Source organism: Aphelocoma coerulescens, chromosome 19 (genome assembly GCF_041296385.1).
Source record: "Aphelocoma coerulescens isolate FSJ_1873_10779 chromosome 19, UR_Acoe_1.0, whole genome shotgun sequence".
Lineage (NCBI taxonomy): Eukaryota > Metazoa > Chordata > Aves > Passeriformes > Corvidae > Aphelocoma > Aphelocoma coerulescens.
Window position 1 is genome coordinate 6,733,579 of NC_091032.1, and position 14,460 is coordinate 6,748,038.

At 62.0% G+C, this 14,460-nt stretch overlaps 1 protein-coding gene across 1 annotated transcript; it reads right to left on the minus strand.

Annotated features, from left to right (window-relative positions):
* Positions 1 to 212: 212 nt before the first annotated feature.
* Positions 213 to 14,070, minus strand: BLTP2 (bridge-like lipid transfer protein family member 2). The gene is made up of 39 exons (XM_069033241.1): positions 13,989 to 14,070; positions 13,139 to 13,268; positions 12,824 to 12,870; positions 12,382 to 12,544; positions 12,184 to 12,302; positions 11,781 to 11,841; positions 11,371 to 11,569; positions 11,088 to 11,211; positions 10,574 to 10,698; positions 10,421 to 10,488; positions 10,179 to 10,327; positions 9,830 to 9,948; positions 9,464 to 9,627; positions 9,073 to 9,337; positions 8,747 to 8,952; positions 7,496 to 8,591; positions 7,080 to 7,271; positions 6,799 to 7,001; positions 6,603 to 6,721; positions 6,308 to 6,528; positions 5,993 to 6,183; positions 5,808 to 5,907; positions 5,532 to 5,734; positions 4,921 to 5,215; positions 4,644 to 4,801; positions 4,347 to 4,553; positions 4,141 to 4,240; positions 3,763 to 3,945; positions 3,462 to 3,583; positions 3,229 to 3,384; positions 3,034 to 3,155; positions 2,571 to 2,751; positions 2,405 to 2,491; positions 2,192 to 2,302; positions 1,971 to 2,106; positions 1,634 to 1,758; positions 1,183 to 1,284; positions 968 to 1,102; positions 213 to 763 (listed from the first exon to the last, which is right to left on the minus strand). The coding sequence occupies exons 1-39, from the start codon at positions 14,057 to 14,059 to the stop codon at positions 581 to 583; spliced, it is 6,738 nt and encodes a 2,245-aa protein (XP_068889342.1). The 5' UTR covers positions 14,060 to 14,070; the 3' UTR covers positions 213 to 580.
* Between the last annotated feature and the right edge of the window lie 390 nt (positions 14,071 to 14,460).

The window sequence follows — 14,460 nt, forward strand, 5'->3', positions numbered from 1 at the left end:
CCTGGGCTCACGGAGGAGACCGGAAAAAGGTAAATGGACAGCTGAGCCCAGGGCAATGCAGGGGTGCCCTGAGTCCCAAAACGGGGTCCCTGAGCAACTCCTGGATAAGCCCAGAGGTGAAGCCCCCGTGATGTGGTGCTGCCGGGCTGAGGTGGGGCATGGTGCTGAGCACTGCAGGGTGACGCAAGAAACAAGCCACTGGCCTGCGCCTGTTCCAAATTAAAAACTCTTTATTTAAACTCTCTCCTTGCTCCCCTTTTTCCCAGCCTGGAGCGATCCTGCTGCTTCACCAGGCCCAGGGGCTGGGCCCAGCACCCGCACAGCAGGGAGAGGGGGAAGCTCACAGGAGGAACCCTTGGCACGAGGGTTCTGCACCCCACAAAGCGGTCCCGGAGCACCCTGTGCCCCACATCCCCGTGCTGCTGCTCCACCCCTGCCCCACAGCGACGGGGCTGCCGAGGGCCTGCATGTGGCTCAGCCCTCCTCGGGCAGCGCAGCCCCCTCTCCGCCTTCGGGGTGCCCCCCCAAGGGGGGAGCACGGGGCACCCCAAGCCCCTTCCCGGCCTGCCGGGTGCTGCCGTCATTTGCGCCTGCCGAAGATCGACTTCTTGCTGGGGTTCTTCTCGCCCACGCTCAGCCCGATGAGCAGTCGAGCCTTCTCGTCCTCCTCCTGCTGCTGGATGGTCCCGTCGGATTTGTTCTCCAGCTTCCCCCGGGCCTCCGCTCCCGCCGCCGGCTTCAGGCGCAGCTTCTCCTTTATCACCTGTCCCGGGAGTCAGGGGGCTCAGCACCCCCCATGGCCACATCCCGGGCCCTTGGCATGGGTGACAGCCTGAGCTGCTGAGCCAGTGCAGCTGCTTCCCGCTCTGGGGAACGTGACACCCACCCCCTGGGGTTACCATCTCCATCCTGGGCAGAGCAGCTCTGGCAGCCTCCAGAGTGGGAAGAGGGATGTGGTCCCACGTACCTGTGCCACCAAGGCTTTGCGGCTGTCCCTCTTCACCGCCATGGCAAAGTCCAGCCATGTCCATGTGTTGTTGTGGTACTCCAGGCATGGCAGCACCAGGTTCAGGTCACCCCAGTCCACGCTGTTCTTCTCCCCCTGTGTGACAGAGGTGTCAGGCAGTGTGGGACGATGCCCCAAGCCACCCCCAGGCACGCCCTGTCCCACTGATCCCACACCTTGTAGCTGACACAGAGTGGCACCTGCGGGATCTTAATGTAGATGAAGGAGTTGTTCATGGCTGCACGCTCCTTCATCTTGTCGATGTCATCCACGGGATGCTGGGGACAGAGCAGAAGCCATGAGCAGAAGGGAAGGAGGGGGGACACAGCCAGGAACCAGCAGGGAAGGGACGGCCGGGCACTAGGCCACGGCATTGCTTCACCAGGGAGAGGTGAGAGCTGCACTGGCAGGGTGTTAGAAAAATGAGATACAGGGATCACATCAAGCGTGCAGGCGCCTGGTTGTAAAGGATGCAAATCCTCATGGTGGGAGGGAGCAGGAGAAAACAGACAAGTGTGGGAGGGAAGTGTGGGAGGACATGGCTATGCAGCCCTGCAGTCAAGGGAAAACAGACTGGCACCACGGCAGGGCTCTCACAGATTCCCCCCTCACAGCAGCAGGAGGTACCTCGGGTGCTTTTCGGAATGATCTTCTGACCCCTGATGTCCGGTTCAGTCCCTGAGCAACTCCCTTCCCTGGGCCCAGTGAGTCATCGGCCACGATCAGCTGCCGTGGCTTCACCACGGGGATCCCTGGGGCAAACAGGGCAGGAGGTGGTGGTGGTGTCCAGCCAGGGATTAGCCATGACCCAGACCCTCCAACCATCTCCCTGTCCACAGGGGAGACCACAAATCCCTGTTCCTCAACTCATGGCTGGACAGCAGCTGCCCACAAACATATCCTGGACACACAGCTAGAGCTGTTCAAGGACATCCAGAGGGGAGGGTGATCACGAGCCTCTCACCTGTTGTCACCAGCTTGGACTTATCTTCCTCATCCCCCACCTCCTCCTCCTCCACATTACGGCCGGGGAAGAAGAAACCCATCATTCTGTGGAAGAACTGGTGGGTGAGCTGGATGGTGAGAGGTACCACATTCACCTGTGGGAAGGAGACATGTCAGAGCCAGGCACACACTGCCTGTGCCCCACGGAGACCCTGGCACCTCCTGGCCCAGCCCTGGCACCTCAAAATGCTCCTTGATGGAGATGCCTCCCACGGGCGGCCGGACCTTGCTGAAAATCCTCAGTGCCAGCTGCCGGCCGGACTGGCAGGAGCTCTGGGGACGCAGCACCACCTGCAGGGAAGAGGACGGGTGGTTGGGGTGAGGACAGGCCACTCAACCCAGGCCACCCATGGGTCCCCAGGATGCAGGGCTGCTCCCCCAGCTGCCGCTTGCCTTGTACACAGCATTGGGCAGGAGGTTGTTCATGGTCACCCAGCCCAGTTCCAGCAGATGCTCAGCCGTGTCATCGGACTTGTTGACCTGTGCAGACAAAGCCATCAGCTCCCAAAATCCCTGTCCCCAGCTCAGGGGCTGTGGGTGGCACTGTCCAACTCCACACCTTGCTGTAGAGGAAGCGCTGGAGCTCCAGCTCGGCGATGCCCAGCTGCCCATCCTCCTCCGTCAGGCGCCAGCGTGCCTGGGCAAAGTAGAACTCGGTCCTCCGTGCCACGCTCACGTCCTCCGGCTGCTTTCGCAGCTCCATCTTGTTGGCTCGCTGCAGCTGGAAGTCCTTGAAGCACCTGCAGCACAGAGGAGGGAGCTGGGATGTGGGAGCCCTGGGGTAAGGGGGACACAATGCTCCGGAAGGCTGAGATCATAGAATCATAGAACGGTTTGGGTTGGACACCTCCCACTATCCCAGGTTGCTCCAAGCCCTGTTCAGCCTGTCCTGGAACACTTCCAGGCATGGGGCAGCAACAGCTTCTCTGGGCAACCTGTGCCAGGACCTCACCAGGAAGAATTTCTTCCTAATATCCAATCCAAACCCACCCTCCGTTTAAAGCCATTCCCCCTTGTCCTACCTGATCAGTATGTTCAGCTCCTCGCTCTCCAGCTGCAGGTCAGCTTTCTCCTGGCTCAGCTGCTGCTGCAGCCGATGGTTCAGGTCGAGCAGGATCTCGTTTTTGCTGTCATCCTTCAAGGACTGAAGGACAGACAACCCTTAGCACCCTCTGCCCTGGAGTGGGGATCCCAGGGAACCAGGGATGTGGGCTCACCTTCATGTTGGAGTACATCTGTTTCTCCAGCTGCCGGATCTGGGCCACGTGCTGCCTCACAGCCTCTTGCAGATGTAGGATACTGCTGCGCTGCTCCTCAGGGTTGCTGGAGATTTCCAGCTGGAAACGCACCCGCTGCTTCTTCTCACTGTGCTCCTGGACACAGGGATAGGGCAAGGTTAGGACAGCCTGGGTGCACTGAGTGGCACGGACACCTGGAGCCCTGTGGGTACCTTGCGTTTGGGTTCCACGTGCAGCAGCAGGTTGTTGACTATGTCGAGGATCATGGCATACTGTGCAGGGTTGGTGGAGATCTCCAGGTCATGGTGGATCAGGGTGAAGGTGTCCACAGCTCCTGCAGGGACACAAAGGGCAAGTGGGGCCTCAGCATGGCCAGAAATGTGCTGGGGACTCCTCCTGCATGCAGCCCTCTGACCTCAGCAGGGCCAAAAGAGACCACCCCTGGAGTTAGCCTCCAACCGTGGGTCAGCCCAGAGCTCCACCCACCAAGGCACACTGCCTGCATGCACCCACCCTCCTGCTTCTTCAGCAGATCCTCCTTCTCCTGGTTGGCAGGGGTCTCAGGGGGCTTTATCTGCGTGGCCAGCTCGGGGTCGATGTCATGGCTGTAGCTGATGTAGTACATGCGGCAGCTGCAGCGAGAGATGATCCTCTGCACCTGCTGGGTCTGCTGGGCTTCCGAGGGCTGATTCCAGTCTGGGGACAGGCAGAGGGACCATAGTCAGAGTGCCATGTCCTGGCACATTGGAGACTGCACAGTGCAAGGCTTGGAGCATCAGCCACCTCCTGGAGCCACACAGGGCCAGGCCAGGTGCTCTCAGCTCTACCAGCCTTGGGGTCACATCCGAGTGGGACTGGGATAGGCACAGCAGCCAGGGCTGTGGGCAGTACCTGTGGTGGTGCTGACCATGCCCCCCACTGCCTGCCCGCTCTCCATCAGCTCCTGCACAGAGTCCAGGCTCCTCTGCCGATGCTCCTCAATATTTTTCACCTGGGGAGGCAAGGAGGCACCGCTGGCTGTCCCCATTCTCCCTGCCTTGGCCAGGGCACTGACAGCACTGCCTGTCCCCCACGCAGCTCACCCACCACACACTCACCTCCAGCCAGAGCTGGCCATGCTCCCCCTCAGAGGGGCTGCTCTCTGTCGTGGCAAAGTACTGCATGCCATCCAGCAAGCATGTCCAGGATGTCTTCTGCTTCAGAGTGTCCCCGTACCAGGCGGGGTGGTGCTGGCACTGCAGCAGCTGTGCCTTCGCGGCAGACACAATCACACAACCCTCCGTCTCTGCACCACGCAGAACCATCTGTAGAGGGAGAGACCCCAGGGGTCTGATGGACCTTTCTGGGGCAGGCACAGCCCCTGTCACAGCCAGGCCGTGGGGACAGGCAGGTACCTGGCAGTTCACCAGCTCGATGAGGCAGTTGCGGTTGTAGATGTCGTCGGTCTGGCAGGCGGCGATGCCGCAGAGCTGCTCGCTGGCCCCTGACTCCTCCTCTGTGAAAACCACAAACTTGTCCGTCTCCTCAATGAGCTTCTGCAGCATGTAGGCCCCTGGGGAAGGAGAAAGGGTCAGTGCAAAGCTGTGGGGGGATAACTCAAACGTACAGGGTGAAGGCAGGCATGGCTTTGTGCTGTGACTTTCCCCTTGCTCCCCTCCCTGCCGTGCTCACCCCCCGAGGAGGCTCTCTCGGGACGGCCACTGGTGATGGGAGCGGTCACTCTGGCAGGGATGGAGTGAGCAGAGAGAGGGCCACGCTTCAGCTTCTTGGCCTGCAGCTGTGTATCAATCTTCAGCCCCTTCAGGGCCTCGGTGGACAGGTTACGCTTGAGCACTGCCGCTTTCTTGTAGCCATCGTAGAGGCCGAAGGCGATGTCCCGGTTTGTGGTGGTCCAGGATGCCCGCAGGTCCACCAAGTGCAGCTGGTGTGTGTGGAAACCATCGTCCCCATCACGCAGGGGCAGCTCCTGGGCACAGAGGGTCAGAGCCTCAGCACAGCAAAGCCATCCCCAGCTCTGCCCAGTGGCCTCATGCACTGTAGCCCTGCCAGGCCCTGCAGGCAGAGTGTGGGGACTGAAGCCCAGGGGACCACCCCAGAGACCCCAGCACGGGCCCATGCCAGGGATGGGACAAAGTCAGGTGCTTGGTAGCTTGGAGGCCCTGAAGTTCTGTCTCTTCCTCAGCCAAATCCCTTCCCCAATGCACCCACAACAACCAACATCCCCTCGTCCCGGAGATGCCACCAGGCCAGCACAGGCTGCCGTGCCCTGCTTGCAGCAGTACCTCCTCAGCCGTGCGGTTGCTGTGCCGCTGGTAGGTGAGGGAGGACAGGCTCAGCAGGTGGGTTTTCTTCACCAGGGTGTCGAGCTGGTGGTCGGCGTTCTCGTCACAAGTGGAGGCCATGAGGTGCACGGTGACCTGGCTCAGGTCACTCACCATCTGCGTGATGCTCCACTCCGAAATGAGCCGTCGCATCACCGTGCCAGCTGGGGGACAGCGACAGGGCTCAGCCAGGGCCCTGCTGCACCTGCAAGTGCTGCTGGCAGGATTCCCACTCACCTTGCGGGATGAGCCGCTGCGTGCCCCGTGTGAAGATGTGTCCCTGGCAGCATTCCACCTGGATCCCCCGCTGCTGGGCAAAGGAGGCCCAGTAATGCACCTGAGAGGGAGCAGAGAGCAGCGGCTGAGAGTCCAGCACAGGCAGAGCAGGGAAGAAACACTGGATTCCCAGCCCTGGGAATTACCTGCAGCCGGGGGAAGAGCGCAGTATAGGACAACTGCTTGTAATGCTGCCCCAGCTTCTTCTTGCTGGGTTTCATGTTGTTGAAGAGCTTCCCACGGCAGATGGGCCTTGTCACGCTGGTCCACGTGGCCCAAAAATTCTGCATCCAGCGGAGGGTGCTGCTGTAGAGCAGGATCCGGGGCTGGGAGTGCTCTGAGAATATACTCATCATCAGCCAGCACCATGGGGCTGGGACATGGCAGCACCTAACCCACAACCAGCGTGCCCTGCCCCATCCCCCTTGCTCCCAGGGGATCCCCAGGATGCTGTCAGCCACCTTTACTGGGCTGTGTCAGGTCCATGCGGATGGAGAGGTTGAGGTTCTCGGAGCGGAAGGCACGGTAGGAGTCGTACTGCTGCCCCACTGGCACCTCAGGCAGGAACTCAGGGGAGCGCAGCACCACACCATGGTGGTCGTGGGGGTTCCCATGGCACAGCCACTGCAGGTCCAGTGTCATGCACAGGTCAGGCAGGTGCAGGAAGCAGCAGTCGTCATATCTGAATGCAGAAAGAGACCCCAGTCACCCCGCAGCACTGGTGGGGGGCCCCCGTGCTTGTGGCCCCACACTCACTTGGAGGCTGTCCGGACGTTGATATCCAGGTTGCCCTTGAAGACAAACTGTCCGGGCTTCCAGTGGAAGGAGAGTTGGCTCCACTCCCAGTGCATGTTCTCCGTGGTGTTGTAGGGGTCCTGCAGGGACAGGGGTGAGGAGAGACCGGTGTGAGCTGACCCCACACCACGCTGTTCCCCAGTCCAGTGGCACCCACCTCGGTGGCCAGCTGGTGCAGGTTGGCCTGTTCAATGTCCATGTGCCAGTCTCCGTGGAAGAGAAGGCGGCTCTTGTCCCACCAGGGCAATGGGGCACTGGGGTCCTCTGAGGGCTTGGTGAGGAGATCCACACACTGGCCGATCAGGGTCCAGGCTGGGTCCCAGCAGGGCCCCCACACAATGGTGTACTGGGAAATCACAGCTGGGGACACAGAGGTTGGCTTGGACATTTGCCCTGTCCCTACACCACCACAGAGCCCCCCATTCCTCCAGCTCTTACAGTGAAAGTCGTGGTAGAACTTCAAGGGTGGCATGTTCCTCTCCACTGTGGCATCCCCCCAGGGCAGCCCCAGCTTCAGGACCTGGCGACGCCGGGAGCAGGCCTGGCCGCACTGCTCGGCTCCGATCAGCCGGCCGGACAGCTGCCAGTTCCGGATCTCAAACAGGTACCGGGGGTAGTCACGGATCCGCACTGCGGGCGGAGGAAGGGCTGAGGGATGCGGCAGCAAAGAGACAGGCAGTCCCCCACTCCGGCCACAGTAGGAGCCGACGTCCTGTCACATCTCTGCTTCCTTCCCCCTCCCTTGAACCTCCAAAAATTCTTTTCCCTGCTTGGTTACACACCACGTGGTGCCATCCCAGGCCACGCAGCCATCATGCTGTCCTCCAAGGGCACCCTCCCACGAAGCAACTCACCAAAGAAGCTGCCAACTCTGCCCTTCATCATGCGGCACCACTGGGTGACCATCTCCAGACCCTCAGGGGGGAACGGGCTGACATCATCCAGGTCCCTCATCTGCTCCAACACACGCTCTGTGCCGTGGAAGGACTCATCAGCCATGGCCACCAGCTCCAGGTGGGCCAACGTCCAGGTGAGGAGGGCCCTCCGCATGGGCGTGTTGGCGTAGAGGCGCCGCGAGCGCTGGATGTAGATCTCGATGTTCTTCTTCTCCAGAGCAGCGTAGAGCTCCTCGATCTTGCGGGCAGGCAGCAGCTCCCCGTGCTGCTTGCGCAGCGCGGCCACCTTGGCGTCCAGCAGCTGCAGGCGCTTGGCGCTCTCCTTGCTCTCATCCTTCATCAGCTCGTAGTTGTCTCGCAACTTGACCTCGAAGACATCATCCAGGAAGACCCAGGAGAAGTGGGTGACTTTGAGCAGGAAATCGGGGGGCAAGGCTGTGCTGGCGGGGCACCTGGGCCGGTGCAAGCCCTTCAGCCACTTCTGCACGCCCACGGCAGCGTCCAGCGTGCGGGAGAAGTCGTACTGGTAGGGGAACTCGATGGTCACACTGGCGAAGGAGAAGGCCCAGCCGCGGTTGCGGAGGGTGCGCAGGGTGGGGAAGGCGTCGCGGTGCCGGACGACCTCCTCCAGCTCCGGCAGCAGCTTCACCTCCACCTCCTTGAAGCTGAAGATGCTGTGTCCATCAAAGCCGGCGGCCAGCTCGGGGCAGTAGCCGTGCAGAACACCGCCGTGCCAGCTCACCGAGGTCCGTTCCGCAGCCAGGCTGATGTAGTTGGCCTCAGAGACAAAGGCTGTGAGCTTGGCAGAGCTCAGCTCCAGGGACAGGGACAGGAATCTTTTGGGAGAGGGTCCTTTTGGCTGCAGGGGCCCCGGTGACTCAGTAGGGGTGGCTGGGTTTGACGTGGGGCTGTCTGGGGGCACAGAGGGAAGCGTCCTGTGGCCGAGGGCGCTCCGCAAGGTTTCGTGGCACTGCAGGGTGGCCAGGGTGTGATGGTACAGGTGCATGTGGTCAGGTGGGCTCCACAGCACCGCCAGCCCCTCGCCGCACTGCACCTGCACCGGAGAGAGTGAGCAGGCACCACGTCACTGCCAGGGCAAGCACAGCACAACCCTGTTCTTCCCCCAGCACCTTTCACGCCAGCCAATCCTCCCCCTGTCCCATCCTACCCAACAACAGGATAAAGCAGTGGCCCGATAGCCAAACCAACCTCCAGAGAGCGGATGCTGCTGTGGTAGGTGACAGAGAGCATGGAGAGGTTGGCCACTGGGTTGGGGATGGCAGGAGCTTTGCAGCACGGCTGCATCTTCTCAGTGATGCTCTTGACCAAGGCCAGCACCATGCCCTGGACGCTGACCGTGCAGCTCTCAGCACTTCCCAGGACGGTCAGCGTGTCCAGCCGCAGCTCCAGAGCACCTGGAGAGACAGCATGTTAGTGCTGGAGGCACAGAGGAGGCACACCACAACATGCCAGGTTCCTCTGACTGCAGGACTATTCCAGGACAGACATCTGGGATCAGCTTGGATGCTACTTACCCACTACGGCCGAGAGCGTGAAAAGGTTCACGTCTTCCACCTTCAGATCCACCTTCCAGAGCAGCCCCCAGGGCTCGCTGGAGACAGAGGGCGGCTGCTTGGCAAGCTCAGCCCCACCAGGCCGTGGGCAGAACAGGGGCAGGACCCTGGCCAGGCACTCAGTGCAGGTATCAGATGACTCCACTTGCAACCCCCGGATGGTGCAATCCAGGAAGAGCGTATCTGACTGGGCGCTGGACATGCCTAGGGGCTGGTTGTAGCTGCCCTGCAGGACAAACAGGACAATCACTCTCAGGCTGCAGGACATCCCTGTGCCACCACACATCCCTGTGCCACCCCCATGGAGTCTGAGACTGAAAGCCACCCCTTGTCCCCTCGGCTCGCCCCTCACCTGGAGGTTGAAGGAGTCGAGGATGAGGGCTTCTCCCCACACGTGCATGTTGGGGGGATGTGGGGCACGCTGGATGTGGGAGTCATTGCCCACCCGCCAGCACAGGTGGTCCACAGCCAGCACTGCTCGCTGGTGCACGCTCTGTGGCCGCAGGTGCTGGTAGTCTGTGGGCACAGAGGAGGGGGGAAGCACAGGCAGGGCTCACCCAAACCTGGGCACCTCAGACACAGCCAGGCAGGGATCCACAGCCCTTGGCCACACACACACAGGCAAGCACAGCGGCAACATGGCCCTCCCCATTCCCATCCTTGTGCCTCTCTGGCAGACCCCAAGAAGAGCCCAGCACCTCCCTGATCCAGCCTGTACCTGCAGAGATGGAGTTGAAGCCCAAGGCGAAGGGTGGAGTGTCCCCCAGCTGCACGGACACATTGACGTTGGACAGTGAGGCACTCAGGATGATGGGCGCTAGGATTTGGGGATAGCTCCTGCACGGGACAAGCAGGGATGGGCTGTTAATGGGAGCTGTGTGCCACGGAGCCTGGCAGGGAGCAGGCCCAGAGGGATGTCCTCTCTGCAGGGACATGGCCTCCTGACCAGCCTCTCCATCCCACAGGCTGTGCAGATAAGGTGCTGAGTGCCCAGGCACCGTGCCAGAGTGTGGACAGCAAGAGGAAACAAGCTGTGATACCAGCAGCTGCACTGAGGCCAAGTTTACCTTCCCTTGTGCCCTTGGCTGGGGACAGGCACCACCCGGCACCTGTATTCCTGTGCCAACAGGCCCAGCCAGTGCGAAAACTCTTGGTGACGGTAGTGGATGATGCAGGTGTTGAGCAGCACAGCAGCCGAGAGGTCAATGGCTGTGACCTAGAGCAGGAAAAGGGCCAGGTGGCAAAAAACTCATGCCAGGAGCCAAACCAGCCACCCTCAGGGGACAGAGTGTGCCCAGTGCTAGCTCACCTGCACACTGGTCTTCAGGGAGTTGAGGCACACGATGCGTTGGCGGCTCTGGGACAGGAGAAGACCATCTGGGGGGACAGAGGAGCACAAATGAGGGGTGGCAGAGGGCAGTGATGGCAGCCCTGTCCCATGGGTGCCCTCCTGGCTACTTGCCCTCCAGCTGGAGGTCTACACTCATTTGGTCCAGGTCTGAGGTGGGCGTGAAGTTGCGCAGCGGGATTTGCTCCTCTTCACGCTGATATAGAAACTGCAGCAGCTTCAGGCTCCAGGTGAGGTGCCTGGAAGACACACAGAGTCACTGCCAGGAGGGAACTGCACTGTCACGTCCTCCATCTCCCTGTCTCTCATCACCAGCTGACCAGCACGCTGGCATAGACAAACACAGCAGCCAGTGCCCAGCTGCAGCCCAGCCCAGCGCTCTCATCCCATCGCCTGAGGATCCTCTCAGCTGTCCTACTGGAGAACCAGCTCACGTGCCTTCCTGCCTCCCCAAGAGCCCAGCCCCAGGCCAAGCTCAGTCCTTCCCACTGGAGTGGACTCTAGGACACGCTCTCTGCAGTCTGTCAGAGCTAAAGGATGAGCAAAGAATGGCACACTTGTCCCCAGGTCCATGTCCCCAGCTTTAATTTGGACTCGGACAGCCTCCCCCTCCACCTGCCTCCTTTACCTCTTCTGGCTGTTCATGGACAGCACCATGCTAGTGTTCTCCAGCTTCATCTCCACCCTCCTGGGGATGAGCTTCAGTGTGTCCCTGCTCAGCACAGACAGGGACTTTGAGGGCTCCCCTGGGCCTGGAGAAGGACAGAGAGAGTCACGGGAAGGACTTGCCCTAACCCCCACACCCTGGAGTGGCAGGGAGGGATCCCCCAGCCAAATCCCTCTGGCTCCAGTGCAGCTATGGGGGCCACCAGCCCCTGCCCTGCCCAGAGCTTGCCCCTGCCCATCCTGACCTGTGCTGGGCTCTTCCCCCATGCTGCTGTGCTGGGCCCCAGCAGTGATGTGGTGCAGGAGGGGGCTGCAGAAAAGCCCCTCGTGCAGCTCTGCCTGCAGTGTCCGGACGCAGAGCCAGACGCCCACCAGCCGCCGCTTGCTGCTGATCTCCAGGGAGAGGGAGAGCGCCAGGGCCAGCTCTGCCAGGCACGTGTCATCCTGTGCACAGGGGACACGGCAAGGAGCACACAGGGAGTCACACAGTGCCCTCCCAGTGGCTGCTGCAGGAGGAGAGCTGGGCACAGCACAGTGCCCAGCACCTGGCAGCATCATCCTGTCCATCAGGGACACCCTGGAACAGGTCCTCAGTGCTCCACAGAGCCAGTGCCCAGGCTCCAAGTGTGGAATTTCTCCCTCCCGCAGCACTCACCAGCTGGCTGCTCCGGAGGACTTTGCTGTTCACCTTTGTCAGGCTCACCTCGCACGTCAGGCTGGGGAGAGCAGAGAACAGAAGGAGGATGTGGGTCTTGCTGCTGCCAAAACAAGTCCCTGCCCTCTTTCCTGTGGGACATAGGGACCCCAAGTTCCTGCTCCAAGTGCTCCCAAAAGCAGAGCATGTCCTAACTCCAGGCGCACTACGTTATTTGGAGAATGCACAACCCTAGCTTCCTGTGACAGGAAAAGGAACCAGGCCAGCCTCAGAGGAGGTTAATGTGTCACATCACAGGTGACACGGGATGCTGCTGAGCAGGACAGAGAGACGAGAGACACCAGGCTGGGGTCAGAGGAGCTCCCTGCCCTGGAAGCAGAGTGGGGTATGAGCACAGCATTACCTCTTCCCATTGCCATTCAGGAGGAGACGTGTCTGGCTGGCCTGGATGTGCCAGAGAGACTCTGAGGTGGCCACGTGCAGAACCATGATGTTGATGGAATCCATATGGATGGAAAAGAGCTGGGAGGAAGGTGCTGCTGTGAGGGATATCCGACAGCGGCGCAGCCCACAGCGGCCTCTCACTGAGCCAGTGCCTCACCTGGCTAAGGAGCCTCAGCAGGGAGGGTTTAAGGGTCAGGTCTGTTCTGCTTTCATTTCCATCAGCTTCTCTGGGAGTCTCCGGGACGGACGGCTGGAACCCAGGGCCTTTCTGGAGATCCGTGCGGATTCGCACCTCGCCAAAACACAGCTCGAAGTAGCGCCTGGGGATCAGCCACACAGGCAGCTCTGACAAGAGCTCGCACTTGGCACACCTGTCCTCATCACCAGGGATTTCCCCCACCCCAGGGATGTGCAGGATCGCCACAAGGGCACCCACAAGACACTGCAACATCCAAGCGTGGGTCACTCCCTCACAGAGCTGACCACGGGGAAATAAGGATGGCAGAAAGGTGTAAAGGCAGCGGGGCACAGCCAGCAGGGCCAGGGGTGACACAGACCCCCAAAGGGAGCAGGCAGGGAGCTGGGGTGGGGGTACATACGGCAGCTCCCGGCTCAGTTTGCTGGAGATCCAGATGTTGTCTATCTCCTGTAAGGACACACAGGTAGGTCAGAGAAGAAAAAACTTGGCTCTGCCTTGTGATGCTCATCTCAACATTCCCACTCCACCCCCAAGGCCTGGGATCATGCAAGGAGCAGCCAAACCCCCAAGTATGGCCATGGGAGGAAGGGCCTGGTACCAGCCATGGGGATGTTCAGTAGAAGAGTGGCTCCATGGATTTGCTGCCAGACTGGAAGTGACTGGAACCCCCTTCCCTACCTGTCTGCCAGTGACCACCCCTCACCCAGGTACCCACCACAGTCTGCTGCTCCCGCTGGAACTTGAGGCTGATGTTCTGGGCCCAGAAGAAGCCAAAGGAGCCGATCTTCAGCTCTGCATGAAGCTTTTGCCGGCACCAGGTGACGGCCAGGCGACATGCCAGCCATCTGTGGGGACAGGGGGAAGGCCAGGGTCAGTCTCCCAGCTGCAGCTGGGGACCAGGGATGCTCTTTGCCCTTTGAGCACCAGCTCCAGCACCTGCATCTGGACAGGAGCTCCCAGACTGGGGAAGAGACCCTGCAGGACCACCCCCAACAATCCCTGATCCCCCCCTCCCAAGCCCTGAGAGCTCCCTTTGACCTCCACACCCCTCTGACACCCCATGCCCACCCTTGTGGGCTCCCCTGAACTTCTCTAAGTCTCCAAGCCTCTGACACCCAGCTCTACAACCTCCCAATCCCCTGCAGGCTCCCCCCAACTCTCCCCCAGCTCTGCGAGCGCCCCAAATCCCTGACACCCCTCCCCAAGCCCTCTGTGACCCCCTTACCCTCTACTCCCCTCCTCCCAGACCCCCAACACCTCACCCTCAACCCCGCGGGCTCCCTCCACTCCTGACACTACTCCAACCAGCCTCACCTCACCCCTAAAACTCCCGTGGGCCCCCCCAAACCCCCTCACCCCCCACTGCCAGCCCCTCGGGCCTCCCCTTGACCCCGGCGAGCTCCTCCCACCCCAGCAGAGCCCCACCCGCCGCGCTGCCACCCGCCCCCCCCCCCCAACCCGCTGTCCCCCCACTGCCACCGCCGTGCCCCCTCCCCACCCCTGCCACACCCCCCGAGCCCCCGCGGGGCCCCCCACGCCCCCAGACCCGCCCGGCGGGCCCTGACCGCGCCAGCAGCCCGGCGAGCAGCGCGACGAGGACGAGGCCGAGGAGAGCGGCGGGCAGCGGCGGCGGCATGGCGGGCACGGCCCCGGTGCGGCCCCCGGCCCCCGGTGAGACCCCCTCCCTCCCTCCCGCCCGCCCCTGCCCCGGCCCCGCCGCCGCCGCCGCCGCCCGTGGGGCCGCCCGCGCACCCCGAGTGGCCGCTGGGAGGGGCGGGACGGGGCGGGGCCTTGCCGGGGACAGCGGCGGCCGCAGCGCCCCGCCGGGGCCGCACCGGAACGGGACACCGCGATGGGGACAGGGCTGACTGCAGGGCGGCACCGGGGTGGAGACGGGGGGAACGCGGGGATGGGGACATGGGTGACACGGGGGTGGGGAGAGGGGTGACACCGGGGCGGCACCGAGGTGGAGGAGACAGGGGGAACGCGGGGATGGGGAGAGGGGTGACACCGGGGCGGCACTGCGATAGAACGAGG

Coding starts and splice junctions, on each gene's coding strand:
- BLTP2 (XM_069033241.1), bottom strand. CDS start 14,059: ATGCCGCCGCCGCTGCCCGCCGCTCTCCTCGGCCTCGTCCTCGTCGCG. Junction 11,842..12,183: donor CTGAATGGCAATGGGAAGAG/GTAATGCTGTGC, acceptor TGCTCTCCCCAG/CCTGACGTGCGAGGTGAGCC. Junction 5,735..5,807: donor GCAGCGGCTCATCCCGCAAG/GTGAGTGGGAAT, acceptor GCTGTCCCCCAG/CTGGCACGGTGATGCGACGG.